The 15,876-nt window shown below is 39.6% G+C and overlaps 1 protein-coding gene across 1 annotated transcript in view; it reads left to right on the top strand.

The window, feature by feature from the left end:
• The window catches only part of LOC119736179 (fibrillin-1-like), a 120,543-nt gene that overhangs the window by 31,210 nt on the left and 73,457 nt on the right, over positions 1–15,876 (top strand). The window contains exons 20-32 of the mRNA XM_038210204.1: positions 173–289; positions 2,241–2,363; positions 3,631–3,753; positions 4,817–4,933; positions 6,183–6,308; positions 6,859–6,987; positions 8,297–8,413; positions 9,593–9,715; positions 10,723–10,845; positions 11,466–11,588; positions 12,050–12,172; positions 13,612–13,734; positions 15,458–15,580. Coding sequence (XP_038066132.1) covers positions 173–289; positions 2,241–2,363; positions 3,631–3,753; positions 4,817–4,933; positions 6,183–6,308; positions 6,859–6,987; positions 8,297–8,413; positions 9,593–9,715; positions 10,723–10,845; positions 11,466–11,588; positions 12,050–12,172; positions 13,612–13,734; positions 15,458–15,580 — 1,590 coding nt within the window. The remainder of the gene's footprint in view (positions 1–172; positions 290–2,240; positions 2,364–3,630; positions 3,754–4,816; positions 4,934–6,182; positions 6,309–6,858; positions 6,988–8,296; positions 8,414–9,592; positions 9,716–10,722; positions 10,846–11,465; positions 11,589–12,049; positions 12,173–13,611; positions 13,735–15,457; positions 15,581–15,876) is intronic.

Genomic DNA, 15,876 nt, shown 5'->3' with positions numbered 1-15,876 from the left:
ACTGAATTTGACTAGTCACAGTGCTTGCTTGAAATATGATCTGACTATTGGTGACTAGCCTGTGTAAAAGGCATGGCAGGGGAAGAGGATTGTTTTTGACTGCCTGTGACTGTTCAGATAGCAGGAGGGTTAATGAAATAATTGACCGTTAATATTGTTTGATTATCTACAGCTCTGAACCCATGCAGTCCAAACCAGTGTCAGAATGGAGCCTTTTGCTCGGTTACCTCCTGCACTACCTATACCTGCACCTGCGTTGGCTGTTATGAAGGTTCTGACTGTCAGAATGGTGAGTCTTTACCCCCATCTTAAAGATAAGTCATGACCCTATGTGTAAAACTACACTGTCCTCTCTGTGTTCTCTGTAAAACAAAGACATTGACTTAAGCGGGATTTGAACTTGGTCGCGTCAGTGCAACATGGTTGTAACTGGATTCTGCAACAAAGTCGTATCTCGCGCGAATACGCTACGTTCAACAAGGTCGTATCTCGCGTATCTCGATGTCCATTGACTGTGTGTGTACATCCGGGTTATTTTAAGTGATATACAACCTTTTGACATTAAAAACTCGCCTTTCACGGAGATGATGTCACACCCCATTTAAGGAGATACGACTTTGTTGCATGGACACGACGACTTGCCACCTCTGGAGCACAGTGCCGGTGCTCTACCAACTGAGCTATCCAGCCCTATGTTGGCGGTTCCCCATTTTGTCAATGTCTTTGTTCAAGGGGCGCTAGTCAAAAGCCACAAACCCGTATATGCCATGTTAGGCTATCAGCTTCAGTCCAAAAATTGGGCCACCTTATCAAATAATCGAAAGTAGCAATGCTCATAGCAAATTTTAGCAAGATATTAGCATCTAGAGTTGGAAAATGTGTGATAGCTTTGCAGTGTGAGCAGTCGCATTTTTTTTGGTGTTATCACTTTTATTTATTTTTTTCAAAATGGCTGTCAATATGCTCGAACTAGATTAATTATACATGGGAACAAACATGTTTTGGCTGCCATTGTTTTTAAAAAGTGATAGCACCCAATTAACTGCCACCGCTGCAATGCTATCACATATTTTCCAACTACATTTGATACCGACCAAACCCCCTGGCTGATGGCCTGTGTAGCCAGGGATCTAGCGCCAAAGTCACAATGCTAACAACATGAGCAATGCTGCAAACCATGGGAAATATCAAAAGATTATCACTATTTTATGTTTTAGTTTAAGAGAAAAGTCTCTTTTTTATTTTGGCGCTGCAACCCTACCATTAAAAGCTTTTGTTTTAAAATGGATTTTATGCTTGCATGTACCAACAGATTCACCTCAATTATTGTCCACTGGCAAATTCTTTGCAATTTGTTCAGTAATTATTCAATAACTTTACATGTTGGCAGGGTTTTTTGGTTCAATGTCTCATTTAGAAGTGAAAAACTTGTGCATTTCTTGATAAAAAAAAGAGGAATCAGAAAAATGATGTTTTCTTTCGGAGAGAACTTAGAAATTTCACAGACAGTACATCTTTAATAGATTAGCCAAGACGATTCTGTTTTTTTTAATAATAAAAGAGCCAGAAAAAAAACAGGCTGCAACTTTTCCTCGGATCCGCTGATTTCCTCATTTTTTTTGTTCTCATGAGTGCCATTACAAATTGAAAAACACTGTACAAAGTCTTGTGTGGTTTGGAGTTTCCTTGTTTTTTCTAAATTCCCAGTTGCAATTAATAAGCAGAGTTGAGGCGACTGTTCTTAAGTTGATGCTGTAGTCTACAGAACCCCTTCCCTCTGTGATCTGTGAAACATTGGTAAAAAGAAGGACAAGAAAACAAGAGCGCCACTATTTTCAAATGAGGTCCAGACACTGTCACTATAGGTCTCGTTCAAATGACGTCATTTCCTACAGACCATCCTCATGCATCGGCATTTTGAGCGTCAACTTGCATAATGTGCATCGGCTGCGTCGTATTTCGAACACAATTCGAGCACCAAGCGTGCGTGTTTGGAACATTTGCAACACTGTGTTATGCGTGATTGATTGTGTAAAATACGCAGCTGCAGTTCTCCTACAGAGATGGAAGTCATTGAGCGAGCTCTATTGTAACTAGCATGCAACCAACCTCTGTGTGATAGTTTGACTAGTCCTACTATGATCGACAAGCCTGGGTTCATGTGAAGGTAGTCCACCTCTGATTTACTATATTTTTTCTGTGAACTTGCCCTGTATTGACATTTTGTTCCCTTTGTACAGTGATTGACCAGTGTCAGCCCAACCCGTGTGAGAATCAAGGTGTATGCAGTCCGGTCCTGGGCTCCTGCAGTGCGTTCACCTGCTCATGTCAGGGTTGCTGGACGGGGCTCAAATGCCAGATACGTAAGTTGAAAATAAAAAGACGCTGTACGATAGAAAGATCTATTAAGGCCTTCCCATTATGATTCCACCAATCCATAGCATGATTAATGTCCAGCAAAAAGTCGGACATTCTTTTGCATATGAAACATGCAGTGTGGCATTGGAGAGACATGCGAGTTGTTGGCCACATGTACAGTGGATGGGGTTTAATCAGTTGGTCTATTGCAGTTAATCTTTTGACATGCAATGCAAGGTCATTTCTTTCAGATAGGTAATTGTTAAGTAAAATTGTTCCGAAGATTAGAATTAAGTACACGAAGGGTTCAGTGTCTGAAGGACATCGAGAGATTGATTATTGCAGTCTTCTGTCAACAGGAAATGGATGCATGAAGTTTGCCATTTGGATAGCAAATCTATTTGGGCCAACTTGCATTGCTGTCAATACTTTTTGCCTTGATGCGACACTGGAATGCCAGTCTGAAAAGTGTTGTTATGGTAATCATGCATGTGAGCAGTTTTCAAAATAATGCTTAGATGAGATAGCAAAGAGTCATTTTGATATTAATGCAAGTGCACATTTCCACAAAAAGATTGGATAACTTTCACTTCAAAAAAGAAATGCAAAGTGTTTATAAAGAATTTTGTTTTTGTAAACAAACAATATGAACAAATTTTCAATTCGTTTATGGATATTCCCATAAAAAACAGTGAAGTAAAGGCAAGACTGTCTTGAGGGAAAGTCAGACCTGGTCCCACAAAGCTTGGACAAAGTTGAACAATTTTTTGGTTTTTAGGTTTTTAGGTTTTGGCAATTTGTTTTCTCCAGAACCTTAAAAATAAAATTGGTCAACTTTGTCATATTATATGGCTCATCAGGCCAAATTTTTAATCCATTGTAGCTTTCCCCTTTGGTATGAGGGATGAGATTTTCCAGGATTTTTCCAGGTTTGTGGATGTGAAGAAAAACCTAAATGGGAAGTGAATTTTCACCGAGTGCCTGTTTGGTGCAAACACATAAATGTACCATAGATAGAGCCAGTATTGCTCGGGGGCCTCCGCCACATGTTTTTCGCGAAATTTTGTTTACCCCCAACCTCATACCTGCGGTGCCCAATATGTATGTAATAGTGTAGAGATGAAATGGGGGTATTGTGTCTTGCCCAAGGACACATCATATGTCCAGAAACTGGATTTGAACCCCTGACCCTCTCATCATGAGCCCTGTATGCCACACTCCCCCCCAAGAAGAATGCAGATTCATAAAATGCTTTCCTGAACTTCATTTCAGCCCTGGATCAGTGCAGTCCCAACCCATGCTTCAACAACGGACTCTGCGTTCCCGACAGCAATTCCTGTTCTAACTACACATGTCAATGTGATAGCTGTCACACTGGTCGCTATTGTCAAACTGGTAAGCATGTCAGGTCAAAAAACTGAAGTCCATGTCATATTTTGTCCAATATACCCAATGGTGGTAGTTCATGTGGCACACAAATGTACGGTTTGACCATAGAGCTATATTAAATTACTAGAGCACTAACTTGTCATTCTGACGCTTTGAAGCCGTCCTGGGCGCAGACATTTTGAATTCACGTGCGTGTTTGTAGAACATTATGAAATTAGATGGATTGAATTTTAAAAGTGTACTCTACATGCAATGCGCAAGTAGAACATACGCAAACAACTTAAACGCGTCATCGACGGTTAAAAAAAACGTGACGGCACAAAGCATCTGCAGCGAATACGCACACACGTTGCGCTGTTTACGTAGAGCAAAATGACACACTCATTTGCTGATCTCGCGTTTCGGTTTTGGGTATATTGGCTTCGATAATGCACCAGTATGGAATACAAATGCAGATATGCAAGTAGCCGTACAAAAGCCGTACAGAATTTGTAGGTCTCCATAGGTTTGTGCACAAACGTGGATACGCCCATCAGGCATTATTTTGTACACGAAGTTAGCGCTCTAGTAATTTAATATAGCTCTATGGGTTTGACTGAAAATATTAGTTCACTACAACCAGAATTTTATTGTAACAGAGTTTGTGTTTGCAAGAGTCAATCATTGTGGGCCTTTTAAAACTGCAAATGATAGTTGTTATAATAATATGATGGTAGGGGAAAAATACGGCTTGACAAATTTTGTTAACCAGTGTTAAAGACGGTCAGAGCATACTGACCGGAACGTCAAGTTATACCTCTGGTTCTTTTCAGAACCATTCTCTTAGTTGAGAAATTATTCCCACATGGTGTTTTCGCAAACCTTTCATTATTTATTATCTCCACCATGCAAAGCCTCAAATCTTACTTAACCAGTGTTGCCAAATTAACCAAATAAACCCAATTCCATCTATAAATCAAAAACCCAAATAATAATTGTGACGTATTTTATCAGTAAACCTTCACAAAATATTTTCATGATGGTATTACAGAAACATAGGGATTGATGAAATAGTTTTTCTTCCAACCAGATGTGGACCCATGTCAGAGTTCGCCGTGCATGGTCGGAGTCTGCAGCATCTCTACCGACTGTCTGAGCTATGACTGTACATGCCCGGGCTGTTATACTGGCAATAACTGCGAAACACGTGAGTTGAGAAACCCCAAATCTCAAAACTTGAATGGCCTTTTTCTCAGTATTTGACTTTTTTACTGTTTGGTCAATAAATATGATTGTTATATCATGTGCTTGGATACTTTAATTTATTGGTCTAGTACTGCCAATTGTCTGGACAATACAAATGCATATGTCACACACTGAAAGTGATTTCGCACTGCATTCATTGCGCGCATGTGTTGAACCTGCCAGCGCGCTAGCTTTGCGCAATGAGAACTGCAACGTGGAACGCTCAGTCTCATGTCCGGTAGGACATCAATACCTTCAGTTATCAAAGGTTACATGGCAGTGATTTAACTTATTTCTCACACAGTGAGTTTAATACGACCATTTATATTGTTGAGTTATTGGCACGATATAGCAAAACAATTGTTGACTGCTGTGATGTGGGATATGCCATTATTAAACCCCCTCAGGGTGCATAGTACCCTCGGCTTTGCCTTGGGTGCTATGCGCCCCTCGGGTGTTAAAAATGTCATATCCCACATCACAGCAGTCAACAGTTGTTAAATACTAAACAGCCAAAACTTGTCAGTTTAATGTCCGATTGAAGTGCAATAAACAGTGTTGTAAGGATAATTTCATTCTCTTTCCTAATAACTGCAAACCCTCATTTCGACCTCTGCCCAGGTCTGTCTCATTTTGCCAGAACGCCTCACATATAGCTTTTATTTTGTAATGAAGAATGCCCAGTCATACTTGACTGCAGGGTTGCATTTAAAGTAGCAATGGAAAGACTAATAAACAATCCTGTATGATGCAAGCATACCGACAATATGAAGACTTTATTTCCAAACCCGCAATATATCCATTTGTCAAAAGTGAAAATTTACATGTTCATCAAAGTTTAAAGAATAAAAACAATGTAACAGCTGTTTCTAAACTTCATTGTCCTTCGCTTTATTGTCTTAAAATTGTGTTTAACTATATAAAACCCGTCGAAAGTATTTTTGGGCAGCCAGGAGAGAGCGGGATTCTAAAAGGTAACAAATATTGAAAGAATTGTTGCCATTTCTGGTGGCTGCTTCTTAAATTTTGTGCCTTTGCAAAAGTTATAGAGGTATATTTCCCCTTTAAAATTTGTTTTTGTTAATTCTTCTTCTTTGCACATAATGTTGTGCCTTTGCAAAGGTTATAGAAGTATATTTCCCCTTTAAAATTTGTTTTTGTTAATTCTTCTTCTTTGCACATAATGTTGTTTCACATGGTTGTATCGACAGTGTTGGATCCCTGCAGCCCAAATCCTTGTCAGAATAGTGGGGAATGCTCGCGGCGCGACGGCACATCGTGCACTGAAGCCGTGTGTATATGCCAGCCCTGCTATACCGGTAACAACTGTGAAATTGGTAAGTCGGCACGGAACAAGCGATTGCCTCTACTCTAAATCTCTTTGTATTCTTGAATGCTGACATCAATTTAAAGGCATACAGGATCATTGGCATTTATCCCAAGAGTACCTCCCGAATTGTTATCCAAAAGCTCACTTGTAGTAAAGATTGTACTGGTACGAAACACCCCTGTGAATATATTCCGTCTGGCTTGCTGGCATTTAGAAGAAATCAAGAAATGTAGGTGATTTCCAGTGATCAGTCAGTTGACTGATTTTTTTAAAATAAAAGTTGTATAGACGAAATCATGTTTAAAATGATCAAAAGGTCGGGCATGGTTTTTTACTGTTTTCTCAAAAAGCGTAGTATCCGCGGAGCTGAAACTTCAACATGTTAGGTGTTGAACATTCTTGTTTGGATTTTGAGTGGTGTTTTTATCTGAGAAAAAAAAAAAAAAAAGGGCAAATGATCCTCTATGCTTTAATACATATGTTTGAATCAGTATTTAGAATTGAAAACTGTCTTGAATAACATTAAAAATTAAAGGCTTGGTTTCTTTCCCCCATAGCTCTGAATGCTTGCGTTGATAATGGCAACCCCTGTTTGAATGGAGGTACATGTTCCCTCCTGCAAGGCTCCTGCTCACAGTACATCTGTACCTGCGAAGGCTGCTACACGGGCTCTCGATGTGCTACATGTGAGTATTACGCATAGGGAGTTTGCAAAATCCCGGCTTTTTTACTTGGTTTGCCTTTTCCTAGAATGTTGGCCTCTTAATTTTGGAACAATGCAAATCTAAACAGGTGGTTACTTGAGGTTTACCTCAAGGTTTTATGAGGTTTTACAGGGTGTTACCAGGTACCTCAGGGTTCAACCTCCAATTAGCGCTTGTTTTAACCAAATGGAAACACCCTAGAAGTTTGGCCTCTAATTAAGGAATAATGCAAATCTAAACAGGAAGTAACTTGAGGTTTACCTCGAGGTTCTACAGGGTTTTACGAGGAACCTCAGGGTTCAACCTCAAATTAGCTCTTGTTTAACCAAATGGAAACACCCTAGAAGTTTGGCCTCTAATTAGGGAACAATGCAAATCTAAACGGGTAGTAACTTGAGGTTTACCTCAAGGTTCTACAGGGTTTTACGAGGATCCTCAGGGTTCAACCTCAAATTAGCTCGTGTTTAACCAAATGGAAACACTCTAGAAGTTTGGCCTCTAATTAGGGAATACTGCAAATCTAAACAGGTAGTAAGTTGAGGTTTACCTCAAGGTTTTATTAGGTTTTACAGGGTTTTTACGAGGTACCTCAGCGTTCAACCTCCAATTAGCTCGTAACCAAATGAAAATACCCTAGAATTTGACCTCTAATTAGGGAGTGATGCAAAACTACATAGGTGGTAACTGGATGTTTACCGCAAGGTTTCATGAGGTTTCATGAGGTATCTCAGGGTTCAACCTTTTATAACCTCTTTTTTTAACCAAATAAAAATACTCTAGAATTTTGGCTTCTAATTTGGGGATAATGTAAATCAAACAGTTGGTAATTTGAGGTTGACCTGGAGATGTTAAGAGGTTTTACGAGGTACCTCAGGGTTCAACCTCTAATTACCTCTTGTTTAACCAAAATGGAAATACTCTAGAATTTTGGCCTGTAATTAGTGGATAATGCAAATTTAAACAGGACGTAACTCAAGGTTTACCTAAAGGTTTTAAATATGTTCAACTTAACACCAGTTTAATGCATGAATTTTCATGTGGTTCACAGAAACAATGGAAAACATGGACTGTTATATATATTTTTTGGGGTGTAATTCCTTAACTTCATTGGATCAATCAAATTGTTCATAGTTTTTGTTTAACTGAAATATCTTCTTTTCAGCTCATACATCATTTTTGGTTACACTTCAATTTCAAGTTCTGCCCAGAAGTGTCTGTTATGGAGAGAACACATCACAAATCTTGTCCAGCATTTTTCATGTATTGTATTGTCTTTTTTTTTCTTTTTCAGTGTTGGATCCGTGCCTTGGTGACCCTTGTCTGAACGGTGCTTCATGCCGCGCGACCTCGTGTACCTCATTTGAATGTGTCTGCAGTGGTTGCTGGCAAGGTGACCGATGCCAAGAATGTAAGTTATTCTTGTCTAAATTCAGTTAAGTACATTTCCATGACAATGGGTACCTTGCCGTGGGTACGAGTACGAGTACTTTGCCATGTCTACGAGTATGAGTAAAAAATTGTAAGTTATTGTTGCCTCAATTCAGTGCAGTACATTTCCATGAGTACGAGTGCGAGTACTTTGCCATGAGTATGAGTATGAGATAAGATATGCTTGCCTCAATTCAGTTCAGTACATTTCCATGAGTACGAGTACGAGTGCTTTGCCATGAGTAAGAGTTTGAGTACTTAGCCATGAGTACGAGTATGAGTAACAAATGTAAGTTATTCTTGCCTCAGTTCAATTCAGTACATTTCCATGAGTACGAGAATGAAAACTTTGCCATGAGTACGAGTTTGAGTATGAGTATGAGGCAATCGTTTACTTGAGTACAAGTACGCATTTCTATGAGTATGAGGAGAATGAGTATGAGTACTTTTCATGGTTACAAACATACACATTTTAGTGGGTACACATGTTGATACAAGCCTTTTGCTGTCAAAGGGCAGGTTCATATTCGGCGCGAAAGCAAACGCACACGCTAATTTCTGAGGTAAGGGCAAGTTTTCACGCTGCGAATTTGCAAAAGTTGAACACATTTCAACTCGGCAAATTTCGCAGCGAATGCTTCGTGACGTCAAAATTCGCATTGCATTGGCATGAAGCATGAATCGGCCTAAACTAAGCATTGAACCAAAGCAACAGCCTTCAACTATAGAAAATTGGTTCTTTTCCTGCATGTTTTCATTAAAGAATTCAAGCCGGAGAACATTTCCATGAGTACGAGTGCTTGTTATTTTTTTCTTGTGTTCCACGAACGTTAGTAGGATGACAAATTCGCCATCAAGCAGACTTGATGCACAGTAAAGATGCAAAGCGTTAGTTGTGGTAACGGTTCAGCTGTTATGCCACGCGGCCGGAAAAATGTGCACATCTTTATAAAATAGCATACGATTTGCGCCAGGCAATGTAAACCATGCCATATGGGATGGTTCCACGTTGTTGTTGCTATGCATCAACCAATCAGGATAAGGATTCAAATTTGCTAGAAGGATGTGTTAAACAAACACAGTGGTTGATATACTTTTTCTCAAAAAAAAAATTTAAAGCAAAGTTTCATTTTGTCTATTGATTGTTTTTTGTTTTCAGTTATCAACCAGTGCCAATCCAAACCTTGCAACAATGAAGGCTTCTGTAGGCCAGTGGCCAACTCCTGCGACCAGTATGAATGCAGCTGTGCTTTGTGCTTTACGGGACCTACATGCGATACCCGTAAGTAATAATAATAATGTGATGCTTACACAGTGCTTTTTACCAAAGGTCTCAAAGCGCTTTACTAAGTATTACCCCTGTTCATCAGGCCATGAGACCATTTTTCTGCAGCAGCTCGAGATCAGCGCAATCTTGTCTCTATTTTCATAGGTATCCATTTATACTCCTGGGTGGGGAGAGGCAAATGTAGTAAAGTATCTTGCCTAAGAACACAAGCACCATGCTCCCCGTCAGGTTTGGAACCCATGTACCGTTTTACATTAGTCGAATGCTGTAACCATTGGACCATGATGCTTCATGCAGCCATTTCAATCCAGTCCATTTTTCATTAAATCATGTTATGGAACATCATCTCCATAGCACGAACAATGCTGACTATCTCAAGCTAAACCAGTGTTTTAAGTGCCTTTTTTTAATGCAATCCTTGAAAATGCACCTTTGTGTCCCATTTAATCTGATTTTCAATTTCTGTTTTGCCATTTTCAAGTGTATTTTGTGCCTTTTTTGGTCTTATGCTAATGCAAATTTCCATATTCATGAGCAAAACTGTTATGTCGTTCCAGGCAGAAACCTCAATGTTACGGCTATTTCAGCAGAATTTTGTATATTTTGCTGTCGTAAAATTTCTTTGGTGATTCGTTGTTGTGTCAGTATGTGACAGCCAGTGAGCAAACCTTTCTCACAAATGTTTTCAATGAGCAAATTCCTGGGTTCACAATTTAAACAGAAAACCCCTAAACTTCCTGAAATGACATCACAGCAACAGCGCCATCATTTGTCCAGAAAAGCATGGAATATACAATTAACCGAAAAGGGATGTCAAATAGTTTTCAGACATTTAAGAGGAGTATAAAGTTGCACAAAATGTGTTCCTGAGAAAAATTTCATCTCAGGGATCTTTTAAATAGCTTGAAGTGTCATAATGACAGCATGTATTTCTACAGTTTATCACATTCTCATGAATGATTTCGGTCCACATTCAATATTTTGTACTTTGATTTTTCCAGCAATTGATCCGTGCATCAGTAATCCTTGCCAGAATTTTGGCACCTGCAGCACGGCCCCAAACGCTTGTACCCAGTACATCTGCACGTGCCCCACATGCTACCGGGGAACAAACTGTGAAATTTGTAAGTATATAGCACCTAGAATGTCAGTTTGTTCCTGTTCAGATTGTTTTCAACCTCGTCTCTGTGACATCAAGCAGTATGCTCCCACTAGCTGCTCTTTCGCTTTGGCAGTGGACATTTGCATGTGGGCAATTCCATTGTTACAGACGTTAGCAGACGAACGTTGTTGAAACAACAAAGTAAATTACTTGAAGTGAAAGAAAATTTTATATATTTGGTACCACACTAGCTTAGGCCTTTAATAATGTACAACAGGACATGCTTTGCTTCGTGGAATGGATCATTCAATCTGTCAGGTTATTTAATCTGTCTCATCAAATTATTCTTACCATTGCACTCATAAACATTCATTGTTTGTATACTATTGTACCTTATGCACGTAAGGTGTTCCAGAGTCACACCACACTAAATTAGTCTGAATATTTGAATTGAGATAGATGTTTTTAAACAACTAGGAGTGGCTACACAAAATATTGTCTGTTGCAGTTTGGAAAATAGTTCAGTTCGTTTGGATAGACCCTAATCGCTCTTTTAAGTATATTTTTAATTGGCGGGACTTTATAATGCAAATGGTTGTTAACTACTTTTTAATTTGTGTATTTTGTTTCCCCCCTGTACAGTCCAAGACCCGTGTGACACTCATTCATGTCAGAATGGCGCCACTTGCCAATCGGTTGCCGGCAACTGTGGTGACTACACCTGCTCCTGCCCATCCTGCTACACCGGGCAATACTGTGAAACAAGTAAGCAGAACAATACTATGTGGACTGCGTGCGCATATACCCCCTCAACGCTCAAACTTAACTTTGCTCACGTGAAGAGTTTACCAAAAATGAGTTGACTTACCCTGCCATTAGACTGGTTCCTGATCCCTACCCTGATCCCTACCCTGTACAATACACCATCAATACTTGGGGCGGGAACCAGTCTACATTGCATGGACTGAATTATTGTTCATAACTTAAATGCGGGCCAATTTTAGTGGCAAGATGTCTCAACCAAAGTGAAACAACTTTTTTAAACCCAGAAAAACAGGCAATTTAAAAAAAAAGAATCTATTTTAGGGATGAATCTTGAAATCAGCACATGCCAGTTCTTCTTTAATAAATGTTTTACTATTTTTCTGAGTTCAGTGATTGTCGAAAATGGCCTGAGTATTTTGATTGGTCACATTTACAATTTAGATTTGTTTCTTTTATCCCAGATATCAATCCTTGTAATAGTTTCCCGTGCCAGTCGGGTGGTACCTGTACTCGTGTGCCCAATACCTGTGAGGATTATACATGTAGCTGTCGGGATTGCTATCAGGGAACCAACTGCCAAGTGTGTAAGTTAATTATCTTGTTAAACAATGGACGTAACCCGTTTGTTAGGCCAATTGGAGCAATTAATACAACACAGCGTGTCACCAAGCATAGGCAGAGAAGAAGCTGTTTATTCAGATATACAGTCAACATCAATGGACCATATTGGATTAAGAGTGAGGTAAAATCTTGATTTTTGAAACTTGTGTAGAGAAATGAAACCAAGTTACTTTCTAATTAATTCCAGTCTGCTTCAATGAATAATTTGAAATTTGTAATTAAACGTTCCCTAATGTTTAAAGCCAGATTAAAAAAAAATTGTTTTTGCCTGCATAAGTAGTCTGGCGCCATCCCATTCAACAGTTAACAATTAATGAAATTCATTCATGGAACTCGACAAAGTGGCCACCTTTGTGATTTAGGCCCATTACATGGTTCCTAGCCACTCTGGAAGTAAAGGGAAAACTCAGGTAATTGGGGAAAAACACAAAAAAATCAGGGAAAACTTGGGGAACTTGACATATGTGCGTCTTCTGCCAATTGTGTCCACGTTGTGTCCATTGACTGACTGGCTACATGTATGGTGGCTTTTCTTTGCAGTGTGAATATTATCAGTATGTTATCAGTTGCTTGCTGCAACCACCTCTTGACTTCCCAGCAATCTCGTTAAAGTAAAATATTTGTCATGGATTTTTGGAAATTTCCCAGGGATTGTCTTGGAAAACTCAAGGAATTTTGTTTCCTAAAGTGATAGGAACCCTGTATTACATACTCGCTTGCATTCAGTCATTGGTCCATTCGTGGGATGCCTCACAAATACTTATCAGTCTTGTCATTAGTCACACGGAAAATGTCTAGCTGAAAGGCCGACGTCGCAGCAAGTTTTTCTGCTGTAAATTCACAAAAATTTGAATGCATTACAAATGCGGCAAATTTTGCAGCGAATGTTTTATTACATCAAAGTTGCTTCGCATTCGCATTCACTTGAAATTTGTAAAAAGCAATATTATTTTGTGCGTATTGTTGACTGTTTTCCCATAACGGGCTGCAAAAGGGAGAATCTCCCTGATAATCTGTACAGCTAGGTGGTGCACCGTATTTTTTCTCTGTTCATACTTCAAGCAAGCCTACTTGTTAGGGTAAGACACAACCATTTCCAGGGGTGTGAAATCTCAGCTTTAAAGTTGATTTCAGCTTTTGTGTGTGTTGGATTTCAGCTTTTTTCAGCTTTTTCCCTCACTTGCTGTGTACAAAAGTATTGGAGATTTTCTAAGTTCAGCTTTTTGTACACTTTTTTTCAGCTGTTTTCAGCTATTTTTATCAGTGGTCACTCACACCCCTGCATTTCCATTGAGTACTCAAAGTCAGCTGATGCCTAGTATGCAAAATAAACAGTGGTTTTTGCTCGCATTTAGCTGATAGCGTTTTCGTTTTGGAACCATTCCTTTTTTTTGGGATCTAGTTATGGATCAGTGCAACCCCAACCCTTGCCAGAACAACGGCTTCTGCACTGGGGTAACAGGGACCTGTGATCAGTACCAATGCCAGTGCCAACCATGCTTCAGTGGGGATGATTGTTCCACAAGTAAGTTTCTTTAGTTATATTTCGTCACCGTTTTCACGAACAGCCACATACTATATATTATGTTGATTTTGAAGAAAAGTGTTTTCGAGATAATCGCAAAAGAAGTTTCTCATATTTTAAAGAGGTTGTGGAATGCTCGAAGACATTTCCGTCATTTTTCGGGTATATGTAGCCTAAGGTGTGATGAAATAAAAACCACTATTGTTTCTGTCATAAAATGAGTACAAAAGGTACTTTTGAGAGCTGTTTTTCAGGTCCAGTTTCGACCCGAACGTGCAACTGTGTAAAAGTCGTCGCTGCGGGCAGCAAACAAAACACAGTCAATCGTGACGTAATAAACAGGACTCCCGATGCACAGTAGCATACACGAGTCCTGTTTATTACGTCACGATTTACTGTGTTTTGTTTGCTGCCCGCAACGACGACTTTTACACAGTTGCACGTTCGGGTCGAAACTGGACCTGAAAAACAGCTCTCAAAAGTACCTTTTGTACTCATTTCATGACAGAAACAATAGTCGTTTTTATTTCATCACACCTTAGGCTACATATACCCGAAAAATGACGGAAATGTCTTCGAGCATTCCACAACCTCTTTAAAACTGCCAGAAATACTACTTTGCAACAACTTTGTGCAGCAAGAAAAACCATCACACGATTCTACGAGAGCTGAATTTTTACATGAACCTGGTAATAAGACTTAATACAGCAGTAATGGGTGAAAATTTAGTAAAGATATGTGGCTCTTCGTGAAAACGCAAATTCAGGTTTGCGACATATTGGCCCTTTCTGTTCAATGTGTATTTCCATGGGCCCGTGTGAGTATGCGCGCACAGCTGAAAATGTAACAAAGATATGTGGCTCTTCGTGAAAACGGAAATCTCATTTGACCTACTTTTATGTATTTCCGTGCAATGGGTTTTGTATGCGTTCAAAGAGCCAAAATGTATGTGGCTCTTCGTGAAAAGGCAAAATGCATTTATCGAGATTTGGCCCCTTGCAACATTAATGTAACTTGGAAATTAATGATGTTTGGCTTGCAGAAACATGTCAAAATGGTTCAGCACACTGTTTTAATGCAAAATATTGAAAAAAAAATTGTAGTTTTTGACATGTGTGGCTCTTCGTGAAAACGGTGACGATTTAATATATAGACTGTGTGCACAAGTACCCCCTCAATAGTTATAAAGAGATTTGGGACGGACCACCGACATCTCAATTTGTGGAACACTTGGGTGCTATTGGCCTGGCTTCCACCCTTCTTTTTCTGTAAACCCTCAAGGTCATGGCAGCAAAATGCTCTAATAGCAATATGATTGACGGCATGCAAATTCATGATTTGGCAGGCGTAGGCAATTTCGGGCCTATTTACTGGCCTGCAACCTTATGCATACAAATTATTGAATACTTTATGCAGTCATTTAGGTGGTGTATGTTATACAGTGAAAATTGAAACCTTCACCATATCAAGTCTTTTATGGCCAGAGCTCATTAGCAAGAAATGGGCTAAAATATTCCTACGGCCCCGAATCCCTCCAAATGAGTACTAAAGTGGGCCAGCAGGTACGCCATCCAGTGGCATTGTATGCATTCCAGAATTATGCATCCTCCAGTAAAGTTCAGCTGGAGTCAATGGCATGTCCACACTGACAGTACACACTTTAATATTCACTTAAGGTCCACCATAATCATATCCAATTGTGACCCTCCCTTTTTTTTCCTAGGGCTTGACCAGTGCGCACCCAACCCATGCCAAAACCAGGGGATATGCCAACCGGTCGGGTCCGTCTGCGTGGATTACTTGTGCCAATGTCCGACTTGCTATGAAGGAACACTCTGCGAAAATCGTAAGTATTGAATAAGTATAATTGAGTACCGAGTTCCAGTAGTACGTGGCTTCAAACCTTGTCTGGGAACACAGTGTTTGTGTTCTTGGGCAAGACACTTTTCTAGAACTGCCTCTCTTAATGCTGGAGTATAAACATGATAAATGGGTATCTGTGAGGGTAGGAACCAGATTGTGCTGACCTCAATGAAACCCGGTCCCATGGCCTGAAGAACAGGAGTAATAATTGTGAAGCACTTCAAGATGTTTATGTTAGAATTATAAAAGCACCACAGTATGATTATTGGTCTTATTGAT

Source organism: Patiria miniata, unplaced genomic scaffold, assembly GCF_015706575.1.
Source record: "Patiria miniata isolate m_02_andy unplaced genomic scaffold, ASM1570657v1 HiC_scaffold_29, whole genome shotgun sequence".
Classification (NCBI taxonomy): domain Eukaryota; kingdom Metazoa; phylum Echinodermata; class Asteroidea; order Valvatida; family Asterinidae; genus Patiria; species Patiria miniata.
The sequence above is the reverse complement of the archived record's forward strand: the minus strand, read 5'-3'. Positions and strand labels throughout refer to the sequence as shown.